The 19362-nt window shown below is 40.0% G+C and overlaps 1 protein-coding gene across 5 annotated transcripts in view; it reads left to right on the top strand.

Annotated features, from left to right (window-relative positions):
* The window catches only part of SLC6A16 (solute carrier family 6 member 16), a 42515-nt gene extending 23196 nt beyond the window's left edge, over positions 1 to 19319 (top strand). For 4 of the 5 annotated variants that reach the window (XM_070771457.1, XM_070771459.1, XM_070771461.1 and 1 more), the window contains 5 exons: positions 15360 to 15546; positions 15887 to 16088; positions 16230 to 16389; positions 18326 to 18488; positions 18699 to 19317. In XM_070771457.1, the coding sequence (XP_070627558.1) occupies positions 15360 to 15546; positions 15887 to 16088; positions 16230 to 16389; positions 18326 to 18488; positions 18699 to 18959 (973 nt within the window). In that variant the 3' untranslated portion in view covers positions 18960 to 19317. Of the gene's footprint in view, positions 1 to 15359; positions 15547 to 15886; positions 16089 to 16229; positions 16390 to 18325; positions 18489 to 18698 lie in introns of all 5 variants that reach the window. The other variant, XM_070771462.1, reaches the window with a different exon arrangement.
* The last annotated feature ends 43 nt before the right edge of the window (positions 19320 to 19362 follow it).

Raw genomic sequence — 19362 nt, 5'->3', positions numbered from 1 at the left:
GCTGGAAGAAGCACAAGCTGGAATCAAGATTGCCGGGAGAAATATCAATAACCTCAGATATGCAGATGACACCACCCTTATGGCAGAAAATGAACCAAAGAGCCTCTTGATGAAAGTGAAAGAGGAGAAAAAAAAAAAAAGTGAAAGAGGAGAGTGAAAAAATTGGTTTGAAGCTCAACATTCAGAAAACGAAGATCATGGCATCCTGTCCCATCACTTCACAGCAAATAGATGTGGAAACAGTGAGAGATTTTATTTTTGGGGGCTTCAAAATCACTGCAGATGGTGACTGCAGGCATGAAATTAAAAGACGCTTGCTCCTTGGAAGAAAAGCTATGACCAACCTAGATAGCATGTTCAAAAGCAGAGACATTACTTTGTCAACTAAGGTCCATCTAGTCAACCCTATGGTTTTTCCAGTAGTCATGTATGGATATGAGAGTTGGACTATAAAGAAAGCTGAGCACTGAAGAATTGATGCTTTTGAACTGTGGTGTTGGAGAAGACTCTTGAGAGCCCCTTGGACTGCAAGGAGATCCAACCAGTCCATCCTAAAGGAGATCAGTCCTACGTGTTCATTGGAGGGACTGATGTTGAAGCTGAAACTCCAATACTTTGGCTACCTGATGCAAAGAGCTGACTCATTTGAAAAGACCCTGATGCTGGGAAAGATTGAGGGCAGGAGGAGAAGGGGATGACAGAGAATGAGATGGTTGGATGGCATCACCGACTTGATGGACATGGGTTTGGGTGGACTCTGGGAGTTGGTGATGGACAGGGAGGCCTGGCATGCTGCAATTCACGGGGTTGCAAAGAGTTGGACACAACTGAGTGACTGAACTGAACTGAACTGACCTTCACCCAATTCTCAACCAATTCTTCAACCCTATTCTCACCTGTCCTCTGAAGAAAACTCATTATTTTTTACTTTATCCTTCTTTTATTTGTAAAAATAAGTAGAAAAATGTGTATCTTCTTATTTACTTTCTTTCTTTCTTACACAGAAGATGGGATACTATATATACTCTTGTTTTCCAGTTTTAAAGAATTTAAAAAGATATCCTAGAAATCACTCTTTCACATTTGTTCCTTTCTTATTAATTTGCCTTAGGCCTAGTGGTATTGCCTGCCATTCTGTATATCTGCTATTTTTCTATACTTCATAGAGTTCTCATTGCTGCTAGTAGGAGAGCCCTTATTATGGTTAATAATTGGACACCATTGGGATTAAAATCATTTTCTCTTTGAAAGATTCCATTAAGATAATGAAAGTACATGTTACAAAATTGGAGGAATTTATATATTCTGTACACAGTTGATTTTTGCACAATGCAAGTTTGAATTGCACAGGCCCACTTATACGTGGATTTTTTTCAATAGTACTACACTACTACATGATCTGCGATTGGCTGAATCCATGGATACAGAACTGGATACTGAGGAGCTGCAGATGTGGAGGTCTGACTATAAGTTAAAAGTGGACTTTCAACCGTGCAGAGGGATGGCTCTCCCAACATCCCATTTTTAAAAAATAGATAACTTTCAATGAGCTTTTTTGAAAAAAATTTATTTTATTTTTGGCTGTGATAGATCTTTCTCTAGTTGTGGCACAGGGGCTTAGATGCCCTGCAGCATGTGGAATCTTCCCAGATTGGAGATTGAACCTGTGTCCCCTACATTGGCAGATGGATTCTTAATCACTGGACCACCAGGGAATTCTCTAACCCCCATTTCGTTGAAGGATCAACTACATGTTATTTGGAATATGTAAAGAAATCTTTCAACTCAATGAGAAGGCAAACAACCCAATAAAAATGTGCACTTTTTACAGTCTAATTAGAATTAATATTTTAACACTTTAAGTGACATGTAAAACTGTATAATCATAATAAGACCCTTTGTCTTCCCCACTTTGTTTTATGGTTGTCATATGTACCACATACACTGAAAATTCTATCAAACAATGTTATACATTTTACCTTCAACTGACATATGTATTCTCCAACTTAAGAGGAGAAAAATACCCTGCTATATTTACCTGGATATCATTTTTGTTGCTCTTCCTTAGTTTCTGAAGTTTGAATTTTCCCTCCAGTATTATTTCCATTCCATCTGAAAAACTTTTAGCATTTCTTTAATATTAAAGATATGTTGGCAATGAATTTTTTGAGATTCTTTCATCTAATAATGCCTTTTCAGTTCAATTCAGTCGCTCAGTCGTGTCCGACTCTGCAACCTCATGAATCGCAGCACTCCAGGCCTCCCTGTCCATCACCAACTCCCAGAGTTCACTCAAACTCATGTCCATCTAGTCGGTGATGCCATCCAACCATCTCATCCTCTGTCGTCCCCTTCTCCTCCTGCCCCCAATCCCTCCCAGCATCAGAGTCTTTTCCAATGAGTTGACTCTTCACATGAGGTGGCCAAAGTATTGGAGTTTCAGCTTCAGCATCAGTCCTTGCAATGAACATCCAGGACTGATCTCCTTTAGAATGGACTGGTTGGATCTCCTTGCAGTCCAAGGGGCTCTCAAGAGTCTTCTCCAACACCACAGTTCAAAAGCATCAATTCTTCGGCACTCAGCTTTCTTCACAGTCCAACTCTCATATCCATACATGACCACTGGAAAAACCATAGCCTTGACTAGATGGACCTTTGTTGGCAAAGTAATATCTCTGCTTTTCAATATACTATCTAGGTTGGTCATAACTTTCCTTCCAAGGAGTAAGCATCTTTTAATTTCATGGCTGCAATCACCATCTGCAGTGATTTTGGAGCCCCCAAAAATAAAGTCTGACACTGTTCCCACTGTTTCTCCATCTATTTCCCATGAAGTGATGGGACCAGATGCCATGATCTTCATTTTCTGAATGTTGAGCTTTAAGCCAACTTTTTCACTCTTCTCTTTCACTTTCATCAAGCGGCTTTTCAGTTCCTCTTCACTTTCTGCCATAAGGGTGGTGTCATCTGCATATCTGAGGTTATTGATATTTCTCCCGGCAATCTTGATTCCAGCTTGTGCTTCTTCCAGCCCAGCGTTTCTCATGATGTACTCTGCATATAAGTTAAATAAGCAGGGTGACAATATACAGCCTTGACGTACTCCTTTTCCTATTTAGAACCAGTCTGTTGTTCCATGTCCAGTTCTAACTGTTGCTTCCTGACCTGCATACAGGTTTCTCAAGAGGCAGGTCAGGTGGTCTGGTATTCCCACCTCTTTCAGAATTTTACACAGTTTATTGTAATCCACACAGTCAAAGGCTTTGGCATAGTCAATAAAGCAGAAGTAGATGTTTTTCTGGAATCCTCTTGCTTTTTCCATGAGCCAGTGGATGTTGGCAATTTGATCTCTGGTTCCTCTGCCTCTTCTAAAACCAGCTTGAACATCTGCAAGTACAAGATTCACAAAGTGTTGAAGCCTGGCTTGGAGAATTTTGAGCATTACTTTACTAGCGTGTGAGATGAGTGCAATTGTGTGGTAGTTTGAGCATCTTTGGCATTGCCTTTCTTTGGGATTGGAATGAAAACTGACATTTTCCAGTCCTGTGGCCACTGCTGAGTTTTCCAAATTTGCTGGCATATTGAGTGCAGCACTTTGACAGCATCATCTTTCAGGATTTGAAATAGCTCAACTGGAATTCCATCACCTCCACTAGCTTTGTTCATAGTGATGCTTTCTAAGGCCCACTTGACTTCACATTCCAGGATGTCTGGCTCTAGGTGAGTGAGGATTTGACACTTGTTTCTTGGAGGAATTGTGTGTTGACCATCCTTCTCTTTCAGTACTTAAAAAATGTACTGTTTCTTTCTGGTCTCCATTTCTGAGGAGAAACACAGTCACTCAAATTGTTGTTCCCCTGTATATCATGTGTTGTTTTTCTTTGGCAGCTTTCAGATTAAAAACAATTGTAAAAACCTGAAGTATAGTTGATATACAGTGTTGGTAGTTTCAGGTATACGGCAAACTGCACACACAAATCCATATGTTCCAGATTTTTTCATGTTTAGTTTTCATTTGTTTGATTTTGATGTGTCTAGGCATAGGTTTTTCAGGTTTATCAACTCCTGTTTAAGTTTCATTGAGATTCTTGAATCTAAAGTTTTATGACTTTGACCAAATTCCAAAGTTTCAGGGAACTTTTTCAGCCAGGCCACTGACTGTTTCTTCTGTCATCTTCATTCTGTTATTTAGCCAGTCAAGTGAATTTTCTGTTATTGTATTTTTCAGTTATAAAATTTTCCACTTAGTATTTTTCTTGTATCTTTTGTCTGCTGATAGTCTGTCTTTCTACTTGTTTCAAGAGGGTTCACTCTGACTTCTCAGAGTATGATTATAATAATTGCTTTAAAGTCTGATAGTAAAAACTTCTATGTCATTTTGGGGTTGTTATGTATTGATTATGTTTTTCCTTGTGGCATATTGAGATTTTCCTGATTCTTTATACATCAAGTAATTTTGTGTTGTATGTAGTTATTTTAAACATATATGAGACTGTATCCATTTTCTTTGGAGAATTTTTTTTTTTTTACAGTTTTATGAGAGAACTGCCCTGGCTAGATTTATGTTGTAAGTTTCTTCCCATCTTCTGTGGGCTGTGGTTCCAATGTCAGTTCAGTTTTTAATTTCAGTGCTGTTTGGATCCATTTAGTTGTGTGCCACTAATAGTTTGGAAGCTGGGCAGTGATATACCTTATTTTCTAGTTGTCCCAGTCTTTGGAATGCTGTTCAGGGTCAGATATAACTCTGTGCTACCAAGAATTTCATATAACATTTTATGGGGTCGCCTTCTTCAGCTCCTTCTTATCTGAAGTCTCCCCAACACTTTCCAGTTCTTAAGAAGCCCTGCTACTTGGCTTTCTGCCTAGAAAACTAGAGCTTTAGTTTCCCTGCTCTGCTACTCATTTCATCAACTCCATCTGCCTCCAGGGCTACATATTGAGACAATAGAAAAAATATTTAAAGTAACATGGATTTTCCTCCCTTATGCGTGTACTTGGAACCACAGTTTATTTGGTCAGAGGAGGATTTCCATCTCAGATGTATAGGTGCTCGTCCAGCCACCTCTGTCGCTGCAGGATTGTCTGACATGTTTGATAAAACAGAAAAGAACAAGAAAAATTAGGGGATTTCTCTTGTTCTCTCTGAAATTTGAGGCCTCTATTCCTTGGGCCAGAAATATCAGACTTTTCTCTTGGAATTATGTCCATACTCGATAGATAGTTCTTGGTTTCAGGCTACTTTTGAGTCCAGGTCAGGAGATGTTATTGGGAAAAATCATTGTAAATTCACTGCTAATACAGTGGTACTTTGAATTTGGCTTTCCTTCTCTGAGCTGCCTGTCGCTACCACTTACTTTTCAGAGTCCTTTCGTGTACAGGACTTTCAGTTGCATCAGATAAAAGTAGGGTAGAATGTACATCTGAACTCTGTCATTTCTGATGAGAAGACATTCAAAAAATGTTCATCCTACTTGGAATTGGCTAAGCTTTGTAACTTTGTAAATGTGTATTTTTCACCAACTTTGAGAACTTAACCATCATTCTCTCTTTAAATATTTTTTCTGCCTCATTCTCTCCTCCTTTTTGAAGTCTAAACTACGTGTATGTATGTTAAACTCTGTTACATCCTGTAAGCCCCTGAGGCTCTGTTCACTATGTTCTAAAATATGGTTTCCTGCTCCTCAGATTGTATAACACTATTGATCTATATTTAAGTTCACCAACTTACCTCCGATTCAGTCCATCCTAGTACTTACTTATCTTATAACTGGAAGTTTGTACCTTTTGACTGTCTTCATCCAGTTCCTCCTGCCCCCTGCCCCGATGCATCTGGTAACCACACATCTCATCTCTTTTTCTATGAGTTTCTTTCTTTTTGATGTATAATTGACCTACAACACTGTGTTCATTCTTGGCACATAACACAGTAATTCACTATTTCTCTACATTTCAAAATGTAAGTCTAGATATCATCTGTCACCATACAAAGATATTACATAAATATTGGCAGTATTCTCCACATGGTACAGTTTATACCTATGACTCATTTATTTTGTAACTTAATCTCCCTCACCAGTTTCTCTCCTGCCTTAACACCTCCCTTCTAGCAACCATCTGTTTGTTCTCTATAACTATGATTGTATCTATGACTCTGTTTCTGTTAGTTATGTGCAGTCATTTGTTTTTTAAATTCCGTGTATGAGTGATTTCATACAACATTTGTCTTTCTCTGTATGATTTATTTCACTTAGCATAATATCCTCTAGATCCATTTGTATTGTTGCAAATGGCAAGATTTCCTTATTTTTTGTGACTGAGTAAATATTTCATTTTACATATATATATATATAGTTGTTGTTCAGTCACTCAGTCGTGTCCAACTCTTTGCGACCCTGTGGACTATAGACCGCCAGGCTGTCCATGGAACTATCCCTGCTAGAATACTGGAGTAGGTTGCCATTTCCTTCTGCAGGGGATCTTCCAGACCCAGGGATTGAACCTGAGTCTCTTACATCTGCGTTGTCAGGCAGGTGTGTTTTTTGTTTGTTTGTTTTTTTTAACCACTAGCGCCCCCTGGCGGAGAAGGCAATGGCACCCCACTCCAGCACTCTTGCCTGGAAAATCCCATGGACGGAGGAGCCTGGTGGGCTGCAGTCCATGGGGTCGCGAAGAGTCGGACACGACTGAGCGACTTCCCTTTCACTTTTCACTTTCCTGCGTTGGAGAAGGAAATGGCAACCCACTCCAGTGTTCTTGCCTGGAGAATCCCAGGGACGGGGCAGCCTGGTGGGCTGCCGTCTATGGGGTCGCACAGAGTCGGACACGACTGAAGTGACTTAGCAGCAGCAGCAGCAGGGCCACCTGGGAAGCTTGGTTTGTGTATGTGTGTGTGTGTATGTGTATATATATATATATATCTTCTTTATCCATTCATCAATTAAAAATTTTTTTTTATTTTATATTGGAGCATACTTGATTAACAGTGTTGTGTTAGTTTCAAGTGTACAGCAAAGAGATTCAGTTTTACCTATTATCCATTCATCTATTAGGACATTTAGGTTGAGTTCATATCTTGGCTATTGTAAGTAATAATGAACATGGGGTGCATATATCTTTTCAAATTAGTGTTTTAATTTTCTTGGGTAAATACCCAGGAGTAGAATTGCTGGATCATATGGTAGTTCTATTTTAATTTATTGAGGAATTTCAATACTGTTTTCCAGAGTGGCTGTAGCAGTTTACATTGCACCAATAATGTATAAGGGTTCCCTTTTCTCCACTTCCTCAGCACACTTTTTATTGTTGTTTTTTGATAATAGCTGTTCTGACAGGTGTTGGGTGATACCTTGCTGTAGTCTTGATTTGCATTTCTCTAATAATTAGTGATCTTGAGCATCTTTTCATGAGCCTGTTGTCCATCTGTTTGTCTTCTCTGGAAAAATGTCTACTCAGTCCTCTGCCCATTTTCTAATTGGGTTGTTTTTACGTTGAGTTGTATGTGTTCTCTGTATATTTTGGATTTTAGCCCCCTGCTAGTATATCATTTGCAAATATCTTTTCCCATACAATAGGTGGCCTTTTTTGTTTTATTAATAGTTTCCTTCACTGTGCATAAGCTTTTAAGTTTAATTTGGTCCCATTTGTTTATTTTTGCTTTTGTTCTGTTGCCTGAGAAAATACATTCTTAAGACTGATGTCAAAAAGTATACTAAGTTTTCTTCTAGCTGTTTTATGATTTCAGGTCTTTATGTTTAAGTCTTTAATCCATTATTAGTTTATTTTTGTATGTGGTGTGCAAAAGTCATTCAGTTTGATTCTTTTGCTTGTAACTATCCAGTTTTCCCAACACCATTTATTGAAGAGGTTGTCTTTTCCCCATTGTATACTCTTGCCTCTTTTGTCACTGGTTTTGGATTGTGGTGTCTTAATTTTCATTTATCTCCTGGTATTTTAAAATTTCCTCTTTGATTTCTTTCCGTGTTTAGTAGCATATTGTGTAGCCTTCGTGTGTTTGTGGGTTGTTTTTTTTTTTTTTAATTTTTGCAGTTTTTTCCTTGTAGTTGATTTTTAGTTGCATAGTGTTTGGTCATAAAAGATTCCAGTATGTTGTCTGTCCTCTGGTGGGTGGGGTTGAATCCTGGGCCCTCTAGTGGTTCGGACTGGGTCTCCATCAAGCTACATGGTTGGCCTGAGGCATCCCAGGACTGGTGCCAACTGACTGGTGGGTAGATCTGGGTCCTGGGACTAATAAGCTAGAGGTACATTTCCAAAATGGCACTTGCCAGCTCCACTGTCCTCGTGGTAGAATGAGTTCCCCAAAATGGCTACTACCAGTGTCTTTGTCCCCAGGATGAGTCCCATTTGTCTGCCTCCTCTCTGGGAGGCTCTCCAAGATCAGCAAGTGAGTCTGGTTGGGGCATTCAACCCATTTACGTTTAAGGTAATTACTGATAAGTATGATCCCGTTGCCATTTACTTTATTGTTTTGGATTCGAACTTATACACCGTTTTTGTGTTTCCTGTCTAGAGAATATCCTTTAGTATTTGTTGGAGAGCTGGTTTGGTGATGCAGAATTCTCTCAGCTTTTGCTTGTCTGAAAAGCTTTTGATTTCTCCTTCATACTTGAATGAAATCCTTGCTGGGTACAATAATCTGGGCTGTAGGTTATTTTCTTTCATCATTTTAAGTATGTCTTGCCATTCCCTCCTGGCTTGAAGAGTTTCTATTGAAAGATCAGCTGTTATCCTTATGGGAATTTCCTTGTGTGTTATTTGTTTTTCACTTGCTGCTTTTAATATTTGTTCTCTGTGTTTGATCTTTGTTAATTTGATTAATATGTGTCTTGGGGTGTTTCGCCTTGGGTTTATCCTGTTTGGGACTCTCTGGGTTTCTTGCACTTGGGTGATTATTTCCTTCCCCATTTTAGGGAAGTTTTCAACTATTATATCCTCAAGTATTTTCTCATGGTCTTTCTTTTTGTCTTCTTCTTCTGGAACCCCTATGATTCAAATGTTGTAGCATTTAATATTGTCCTGGAGGTCTCTGAGATTGTCCTCATTTCTTTTAATTCGTTTTTCTTTTATCCTCTCTGATTCATTTATTTCTACCATTCTATCTTCTAATTCACTAATCCTATCTTCTGCCTCTGTTATTCTACTATTTGTTGCCTCCAGAGTGTTTTTAATTTCATTTATTGCATTATTCATTATATATTGACTCTTTTTTATTTCTTCTAGGTCCTTGTTAAACCTTTCTTGCATCTTCTCAATCCTTGTCTCCAGGCTATTTATCTGTGATTCCATTTTAATTTCAAGATTTTGGATCAATTTCACTATCATTATTTGGAATTCTTTATCAGGTAGATTCCCTATCTCTTCCTCTTTTGTTTGGTTTGGTGTGCATTTATCCTGTTCCTTTATCTGCTGGGTATTCCTCTGTCTCTTCATCTTGTTTAAATTGCTGATTTTGGGGTGTCCTTTCTGTATTCTGGCAGTTTGTGGAGTTCTCTTTATTGTGGCTTTTCCTCGCTGTGTGTGGGTTTGTACAGGTGGCTTGTCAAGGTTTCCTGGTTAGGGAAGCTTGTGTTGGTGTTCTGGTGGGTGGAACTGTATTTCTTCTCTCTGGAGTGCAATGAAATGTCCAGTAATGAGTTATGAGATGTCTATGGTTTTGGGGTGACTTTGGGCAGCTTGTATCTTGAAGCTCAGGGCTGTGCTCCTTTGTTGCTGGAGAATTTGCTTGGTGTGTCTTGCCCTGGAACTCGTTGGCCCTTGTGTGGTGCTTGGTTTCAGTGTCGGTATGGAGGCGTTTGATGAGGTCCTCCTTTCGAAGAGTTGGGTTGCTTTTCTGGGTGCCTGATGTCCTCTGTCGGCATTCAGAAGTTGTTTTGTGGAATTTACTCGATGTTTAAATGCTCTTTTGATGAATTTGTGGGGGAGGAAGTGTTCTCCCCGTCCTACTCCTCCGCCATCTTGGTTCCTCCCTCAGCAAGTGAGTCTGACTCAAGCTTTTTTCAAATTACTGCTTCTGCCCTGAGTCCTGGAGTGTATGAGATTTTGTGTGCACCGTTTAACAGTAGAATCTCTATTTCCCATAGCCCTGACTCTCCTGAAATAAGCCCCACTGACCTTCAAAGCCAAAGATTCTGGGGTCTCATCTTCCCAGTACAGAACCTAGGGGATGGAGAGCCCCATGAGAAGCTTGTACCCCATGCTCCCTGGGGAGAACCTCTACAATTGTAATTATCCTCACACTTGTGAGTCACCTGCCCTGGGGTCTTGCTTGTACCTTGTCTCCACTCCTCCTACCCATCTTATTGTATTTCCTTCTTTATATCTTTAGTTGTAGAAGATTTTTTTCTACTAATCTTCTTGTTGTTCATATCAATAATTGCCTTGTAAATAATTTTAGTTTTGGTGTGCCTGTGGGAGGAGGTGAGCTCAGGGTCTTTGTACTCCACCCTCTTGGCCACGTCCCCCATGTAAGTTTTAGAAATAGGTTGTCAATTTTTTTTTTTTTACAAAAAGAGTTATGCTCTGCTGTTGAGATTGCGTTGAATCTATGGATCATTTTGGGAAGAATGAATAATTAACAAAATTTTGTCTTCTTGTTTAAGAACATGGTATATACCTATATGTTCTTTAATTTCTTTCAGTAGTATTCTGTAAATTTCAATATATGGCATGTCTTATAATATTTTGTAAAGTTTTTCTATAATGATTTTGTGTTTTATGTTCTATTGTAAATAATATTCTGAAATTTTAATCATTTAATTGTTCACTCTTAGTATATTGGAATATAACTAATTTATGGGTATTGGCCTTGATAAATTCACTTATTTTTGTAGCTTTAGGTTTTTATATATACACAATCACATATCTGCATATGAAGACTTTTACTTGTTCCTTTCTAACCTCTAACAAAATTATTTTACTTGCTTTATTTCACTGACTAGAATCTCCAGTAGAGGATAGAAAGAGTGAGAATGGACATTCACGCATTTTGCCATTTTCAGGGGAAAGCAGTGAATCACTAGTATGTACCATATTATTTGCAGGATTTCCTCCCCAGATGTCTTTAATTAGGTTAAGCAAGTTCCCTTATATTCCTTGTTTTGTGCAATTTTTTACATAAATGAATGCTGGAATTTTGTTATACAGTTACTCTACAACTACTGAGTTGATTGTTTATTTCTTCTGTATTTTTAGTGTGATCCATGATATTGGTTGATTTTTGAATGTTTAAACATTCTTGCATTCCTGAAATAAACTCCACTTGATCATGGTGTATTATATTTTTATCTATAGCTGGATTAAGTCTGTTGACTTTTGTTAAGGATGTTGAATCTAGGTTGATGTGCGATATTCTTCTAGTGTCCTTGCATGGTTTTACTCTCAGGGTAATACTGGCTTCATAAAACAACCTGGGAAATAGCTCCTCCTTTTCCGGTTTCCAAAAGAATCTCTGTAATATTATTATTTCTGACTCAAATTATTTGACAGAATATGCCAGTGAGCCATTTGGGCCTAGAATTTTCTTTGTGGGAAGATTCTTAATTATACTTCAATTTATCTAGTATATTGTGGGGCTCTTTTTGTTTCATCAAGTGTTATTTTTTAAAAACTAATTTGAAGCATTTATTTATTTTTATTTTTGGCTCTGATAGGTCTTTGTTGCTGAATGGGCTTTTCTCTAGTTGTGGCATGTGGGGGCTGCTCTCTATCTGTGGTGTGTGGGCTTCTCATTTTGGTGGCTTCTCTTGTTGTGGAGCACAGGCTGTAGAGCACAAGCTCAGTGGTGGCGGCACACGGGCTTAGTTGTTCTATGGCATGTGGGATCGTCCCGGATCAGAGCTTGAAACTGTGTCCCCGGCATTGGCAGGTGGATTCTTATCCTCTGTACCACCAGGGAAGTCTCCCCTGGTTCTTTTTTCTGTCTTCCATTTCTCTACTTGTTAGGTTCATATTTTTAAAAAATACTTTAACATTGTTTTTTTTTTAAATAGATATTTTAATATCCCTGACTGTTAAGTCCTTCATCTGTCATTTATTGCTCTATTTTGTGACTGTTTTATTTACTGGTTTTTATACTGATCAAGGTCACATTTTTCTCTTTCTTCATTTGTTTACTAATTTTTGACTGGAGATTGGACTTTGTGAATTCTGTATTTTTGAGTGTCTGACTTTTTGTTGCCTTCCTTGAATGAGTATTGATTGAGCTTTGTTCTAGCAAGTAATTACAGTTTGATACTTTTGAGTTTTGATTTTAAGCTTCAGTAGGGTGCGTCTAGAGCCCTCTTTCCTCCAGGAGTCCCTCAGTCCCATTTGGAAGGCATGGCCCTCCTGGACTGTCTGCCAAATACCCCATTCAGATTGGATGTTTTCCAGTTATTGTTTCTACAGGAGATCAGCCCTGGGTGTTCTTTGGAAGGAATGATGCTAAAGCTGAAACTCCAGTACTTTGGCCACCTCATGCGAAGAGTTGACTCATTGGAAAATACTCTGATGCTGGGAGGGGTTGGGGGCAGGAGGAAAAGGGGACGACAGAGGATGAGATGGCTGGATGGCATCATCGACTCGATGCACGTGAGTTTGAGTGAACTCTGGGAGTTGGTGATGGACAGGGAGGCCTGGCGTGCTGCAATTCATGGGGTCGCAAAGAGTCAGAGCGACTGAACTGAACTGAGTTATTCTTTATATATAGCCTTGCAGATTTTCATCCTGTATGTGTGAATCTTAAAATTCAGCACACACTCAACAGACTGGATGCAAATTTCTAGAACTCTTTTTCTTCATAACTACATTTCCTCCAGAATTCTTCCCTGGAACTTCAACTTCTTTGGCCTCCCTGAACTCCTTCTTTGTCTCCCCAACTCAGTGAGACTGCCATGGTTTACTTGTGATCTTTTCTGCTCTGCAGATTAGAATGTGCTTTCAGGCAGAAAACCAGGATAATTACATGGTGCACCTCATTTGTTTTCCTTTTCTCAGGAATCACGGAGAAGGCAATGGCACCTCACTCCAGTACTCTTGCCTGGCAAACCCCATGGATGGCAGAGCCTGGTAGGCTGCAGTCCATGGCGTCGCTAAGAGTCTGACACGACTGAGCAACTTCACTTTCGTTTTTCACTTTCATGCACTGGAGAAGGAAATGGCAACCCACTCCAATGTTATTGCCTGGAGAATCCCAGGGACGGGGGAGCCTGGTGGGCTGCCGTCTCTGGGGTCGCACAGAGTTGGACATGACTGAAGTGACTTAGCAGCAGCAGCAGCAGCAGCAGCAGCAGCAGGGATCACAGTTCTGTATTGCCTGTTATCTAATGTCTAAAAACAGTTGTTTTATACATTTTGTCCAGCTGTATAGTTGTTTAAAGTGGGAGGATAAGTTGTGCCCCTGTGCCTAATTGTGAAATTAGAATTATCCATACTGACTTTTAAATCTCAGTTACTTTTTATTTCAAGAGGTTCTGTTTCATTTTTAAAAATCGTTATGGTTGACTTATAGTTTCTTGTCTCCTGCAAATATCTCCAAGCTTGTCTTTTATTATTTAAGCATAGTAAACTTAGTTGTATTATATTTTTTTGTAATTCTAATATTTGTAGTAACTTTAGGGATATTTTTATTGTGTTATTTCTCATGATGTCTTGTTTTTATGTGTGTGGTTCTCTCCATGTCCTATTTATTTGACTATTATTTGTAAGAATTCTTTAAGGCCTAAGAAGAGGGTATATTCATCCAGATAGGACTTTTGCTTTTACTTGATACATAGGGACATTAGAAAGACTCCAACTTGAGTTTTTGTGACAACCGGGCTCAAATATTTGGGCTCCAAGTTTAAACTAGGGCTGGCTGTGGTTATGACATTCAGGATCCTTAAAAATTTGCCCTTGTTTTGCCCTTTTCTGAAGCAGCCCTCCTTGTGTTCCCCGTGGTGTGGAACAATTGGGTGCAAGCTTCTGGTTCATTTTTTATTATTGAAGGTGCAACCCTTTGAAATGCCAGATTTAGGGGAAGACCTTCTGTTCTGATCCTTACTTTGGGCATGCTCTGGTGCTTTTACATCAAACTATGCCTGGACACTTCAGGTATAGTTTGATGTATTTGACATACCCTTCAAGGCAAAATTGCTTTGCAAGTCTTCTTTCCCCACTGCTTTTGTTTGTACTCTGATTTTTGTCCAATACTGTAATTCCTTATTATCTTGTCAGTATTTTTATTTTTCAAGATTTAAAAATATCTTTGAGTCTTTTAAATTATTTCCAGTGAGAAGTTTGGTTCAAATATTTAACTTGCCTATTACCAGAAGAGCACATAGTATTTTATTTTCTAAAACGTGATTAGAAATGCCGCTTTATTGTTGCTGTTCAGTCTCTAAGTCATGTCTGACTCTTTGCAACTCCATGGACTACAGCATGCCAGGCTTCCCTATCCAGCACCATCTTTCGGAGTTTGCTCAAACTCATGTCTACTGAGTCGGTGATGCCATCCAACCATCTCATCCTCTGTCCTACCCTTCTCCTCTTGCCTTCAATCTTTCCCAGTATCAGGGTCTTTTCCAGTGAGTCAGCTCTTCATATCAGGTGGCCCAAGTATTGAAGCTTCAGCTTCAGCATCAGTCCTTCCAGTGAATATTCAGGGTTGATTTCCTTTAGGATTGACTGGTTTGATCTCTGCCACTTGCATTTTGCTATTATCAGCAAACCTTCCATTGAAGTTATTATAGAGCAATGAGCTGAAGTTTTAAGGATTTATAGGAATTAGCCCAAGTGAAGAATGATGGTGGGAGTTGGGTTGGTCTTGAGCATGAGAGAGCATCGCATGCCCTGAAACTGTAAGAAGTTAAGTGTGAGCTGAGTAGATCTGCAGAAGGTCATGGGATAAAATAAAGAGCAGGACCCAGATCAAAAAGTGCAAGAAGTTTCTCACAGCATAGTACAACTTCATGGGACTGTTATGCATATGGTACACTTAAGTAAATGCTCCCTGATATTCAGTTATACAAAGCTTAGAAGGTTGACTTCCACCTGTTAGTCTAAGAAAGAGGTAGGGCGTGAATAAGAGGTAGGGAGTGAATGAGAGACCCCATCATTAGAGCAGAGACTCAGAGTTTCCAAGAACTCTATAAGACTCAAGAAGACTATAGGAAAGGCTTCTCCTGCCCCATCCCCTTAGGGTCATAAATTATCCAGGCTCATAACAATTCATGACTTTGAAGGTGGATGGCTTCTAGATTTAATCTTATGCTCTACCTTACCCAGATCAGTAACATGATGTCCTTTCTTATCTGGAAGATAAGGGAAAAGCAGATCATTTTCTAAGAAGCAAAATGATTCTATGTGATTCAACTCCTTATCCTCAGGAATACTGAAACACTTTTGAATCTGGTAAACATGGGGATACTGCCTCCTGAGGCCCAGCCACCTCAAAATCTGATTGGCAACCCAACCTCCATCTTCACATCCTGGTTCAACAGCCTCTCCAACCCCATCAAGAAGGAGGTCCTCAGCCATGTGCCTGAGTGCAACTTAGAGGAGCAGTTTTTGAAGGTCAGTAAAAATAGGTGAATGAGTCCTAGAGTTCCTTCAAAACCTTTTGTAAAACAGAAATTTCAGCTTTTGTTGGCACCAGAAAAAAAATCCCAGAAGCACCAGGATAAGCTGCAACCTTGGTAATGCAAAGAACTATAGTTTGCAGAATGCCCTTCTATGAGTAATACTAGGTGGGATTGGTTTTCCATGTCAGAGGGTCAGCTTGGAAATCTGGTTTTCTCAGTGACACAGGGGTTTTAAGAACATTTTCAGGAAAGATAGGATATATCTCTGTACTTTTTGTTGTTTTTGTTAAATTCAAGGACACTTTAACTCCTGCCCTTTCTCCCCTTCACAGATTAAGGAGAGCACAAACTTTGCTTTCCTGGCCTTCGTTGAAGCCATGTCTTTCATTCCTGGGTCTGTCTTCTGGTCCTTCCTGTTCTTCCTAATGTTGCTGAATCTGGAGATGTCCACCATGATAGGGATCATGGACAGCATCATTACCTCTCTCCAAGACATCTTTATTTCTGTCCAGAAATATACAAAGCTGTTTACAGGTACTCTGACCTACATGTGTATACCCATCAATGACCCTGACTTCATTCAGATTCTTATCCAGCCCTAGTCTATCACCTCTGCCTAGCCCTTGTTACCCAGCCAGACCTCTGACCTTGATCTAAATCCAATGTTCCCTCCAGTGGTTGTCTTAATGATCATGTTCCTGTGTGGCCTCTTCTTCACTCGACCTTCAGGCAGCTACTACATCAGACTGCTGACTGACTACTGGACAATCCTCCCTATAATCATCGTCATCATATTTGAAAACTTGGCTGTGAAATGGGCCAGAGAGGCTAGCAGGTGATAGCTTGGGTCTATAGGGAAGGTTGACCCCTTTCTTATTGCCTGCCTCTATTTTCACTTGACAACAGTGACATAGGGACCCTTAACTTCAGGCAACTCCAGGGCCTTCTGAGAAACCTTTTATTCATTCATTCATTTAACATATTTCTGGGGTGCTTAATATGTGCTGGGAACTGTTTCAGTAATCAAGGACAGAGCATTGAGTAAAACAAGCATTGAGTAAAACTCCCTGTCCCCAGGGAGTTTACATTCTAGTGGTAGAGATTCATAATAATAACCAAATGAACAAATACAAATGTCAAGAGGTGATAACTGACAGGAGAAAAATAAAAAAGTGAGATAAGATGATCAAGAGTGGGAGTATGTGCTATTAATAACTTTGATAGGATCACAGGGAAGGCCTCTCTGGTAAGGTGACATTTGAGCAGACTCCTGAATGAAATGAGAGGAGGAACCATGAAAAAATTTTGAGAGAGCATTCCAAGTAGAGAAAACAGTAAGTACCAAAGCAAGAGGAAGCATCATTCCTGAAGTTTTTGAGCAATGAGGAAATCAGAGATTAGAATAGAATGTTACGAGCTGACACCAGAGAGGTAATGGGAGATGATGTAGGACTTTTTAGCTATGGCAGGACTTAGTTTTTTATGTAGAATGAGAGAGGAGGTATGGAAGGGTTTTGAGAAGGGGATTGACATTATCAGGTTTGTTTTTTCAAAAAGATACCTATGATTGATTGTTGTATGGTGAATAGACTATGAGGAATCAAGAGTGAAGCAAAGAGAGCAGTTAGGAGCTATTGTAATATTCCAAATGGGAGCTATTGAATGGCTCGGGCTAAGGTGGGAGAGGTGTAGATTGAGAGATGTGGTCTAATTCTGCAAGGAAAAGCTACTAAGGAAGAGGGAACAGGATAATCAGGAACATCAAGCATAACTGTGGAAGGAAGAGTGGGAAAATCCAAATAAAATACAAGGAATACAAACAACTCCCAGGCCCAGTTTTTAAACAGGCAGATGTGTAGTCATCTAAGTGGTATAATTTAAGGGTAGAAGTTTCAGGTGGCAGGGTTTTCAGCTAACAGTGGTTCTTGGAGTCAGTTTACTCATTCATTAACTCACTCACATGTATCTTGAGTCTTTCTTTGTGTCAAGAAAGTCTTGTGGTACTGGGGTACAAATGAATGGAATAAGCTCCTCCTCTCAAAGAGGGCAGAGTCCAAGGAGGAAGACATGTATGAGCAGACAATCCCAGTACAAGAAGGAAAGCCTATAGTAGAGGTAGCCTGGGACATTTAGAGGCATCTGGAGAGTCGGGGAAAGCATCCTAGGTGAGAGGATGGTTGAGCTTAGTCTGGACAGATGAATATGCAGACAAAGAGGGAGAGAGAAGGGCACTCTAGACCAAAGGACCCCATTTGTGTATTCATTGAGATTGAGAACATGCAGTAAAGGAGGCTGAATATATTGGCTGGAAGAAGCTAAGAAAAGCTTGCGACCCCATAGACTGCAGCCTACCAGGCTCCTTTGTCCATGGGATTTTCCAGGCAATAGTACTGGAGTGGATTGCCATTTCCTTCTCCAGGGAAGAAAAGCTGAAGGAGGGCCAAATGTTACTCTTTTAGAGTCTGTGTTGTTCACTATGGATACCCAGCAACTAGAAGAATCCCTGGTATGTCATAGACACTCTCATATTCACAGTGAATGAAAGGGACTTGGTCTTTATCCTGAGGGCACTGATATCCATGAAATGTTTTGGAGCAGTAGAGGAATGTTTGAAATTTTTTCTTGAGTAGGGATAGAAGACTGACTGAGAAGAAGATAGAGGATGAGGCTTGAGCTGAGGTGGGGGCTAAGGTCTGGCTGATCTTGTCCTCCAAGACTGGGTAAGGCCCAACTGTAAGGCCCTTCTACAGTCCTGTGGCCCTTCCTCTCAGTTTCTTTGCAGACATGGCTAACCTGTGGGGCCATCCTATGTACTCCATCATTCGTTGGCTGTGGTCCTATCTAATTCCAGTTGTACTGCTAGCCCTGTCTGTGACCACTGTATTTCAACTATCTCTGAAGAATATCACCTATTTGGCCTGGGACTCAAGCACTGTAAGTCACCCTCCTCAGACCCCCGACCTTCATAGGGAGTGGGAGGCTAGATTTTTCAATCCACTCTTGGTCTAAAGACTATCATCTCATTCTCCGACTCCCTGAAAACCCTTAGTCCTCTGTCCTGGTTCTCCTCTGACCTTCCCCTTCCCCAGTCTTTCCTGTTCTGGGAACTTCTACATTCTGAACCCCTTTCCCATCTCTCCACAGTCAAAAGAAATTGTTCGACAATACCCATCCTGGGGGCTGTTCACATTGTTCGCCCTTTTACTCATTGTCATCCTTCCCATCCCTATATACTTTGTATATTGCTTCACTCATGGGATTCCCTTCAACTCCACCAGCTGGGACAAGCCTGTGATATCCTCCAAGTCCTTACCCTTAAGTTTCCAACTGACACCCATTAAAGAGGTCGAAAACGAAGAAATCCTCCAAGGTGATATTGAAATTGCTGATCAACCTGTAGTGTGACTTCCTAACTATTTATTTGGCCTGACATCATATATCCCTCAAAGCAGCTCTTAATAGGCAAGTCAATATCAAATTGCAACTGTCTTTGTCTCTAGACCCAGAGCTGCTTTTATTCCCAAGGATAGGGACATTTTTGGGCGGGGTGGGGGAGCTCATGGAGCCTGGCTTTGCAGTTCGTCTCCTAGACCACATCCTCCCTGGTCACTACTTTCATTGTGTTTTCCCCATCCCTGCCTGAGTATATACACTTACCATTTTATATGCCATTGGTGATGCCTACAGAACCTGCTTCTCAACTGGTTTACCCAGTTTCTGGAATGAATCTGGAGGAATAATGCTGTTGGTCAATAAATTAGTCCACTGGGTTCTAAGCACTGGGTGTGAGAAGATTTTTTTTTTTCTT

The sequence above is a fragment of the Bos indicus genome, chromosome 18 (assembly GCF_029378745.1).
Source record: "Bos indicus isolate NIAB-ARS_2022 breed Sahiwal x Tharparkar chromosome 18, NIAB-ARS_B.indTharparkar_mat_pri_1.0, whole genome shotgun sequence".
Classification (NCBI taxonomy): domain Eukaryota; kingdom Metazoa; phylum Chordata; class Mammalia; order Artiodactyla; family Bovidae; genus Bos; species Bos indicus.
The sequence above is the reverse complement of the archived record's forward strand: the minus strand, read 5'-3'. Positions and strand labels throughout refer to the sequence as shown.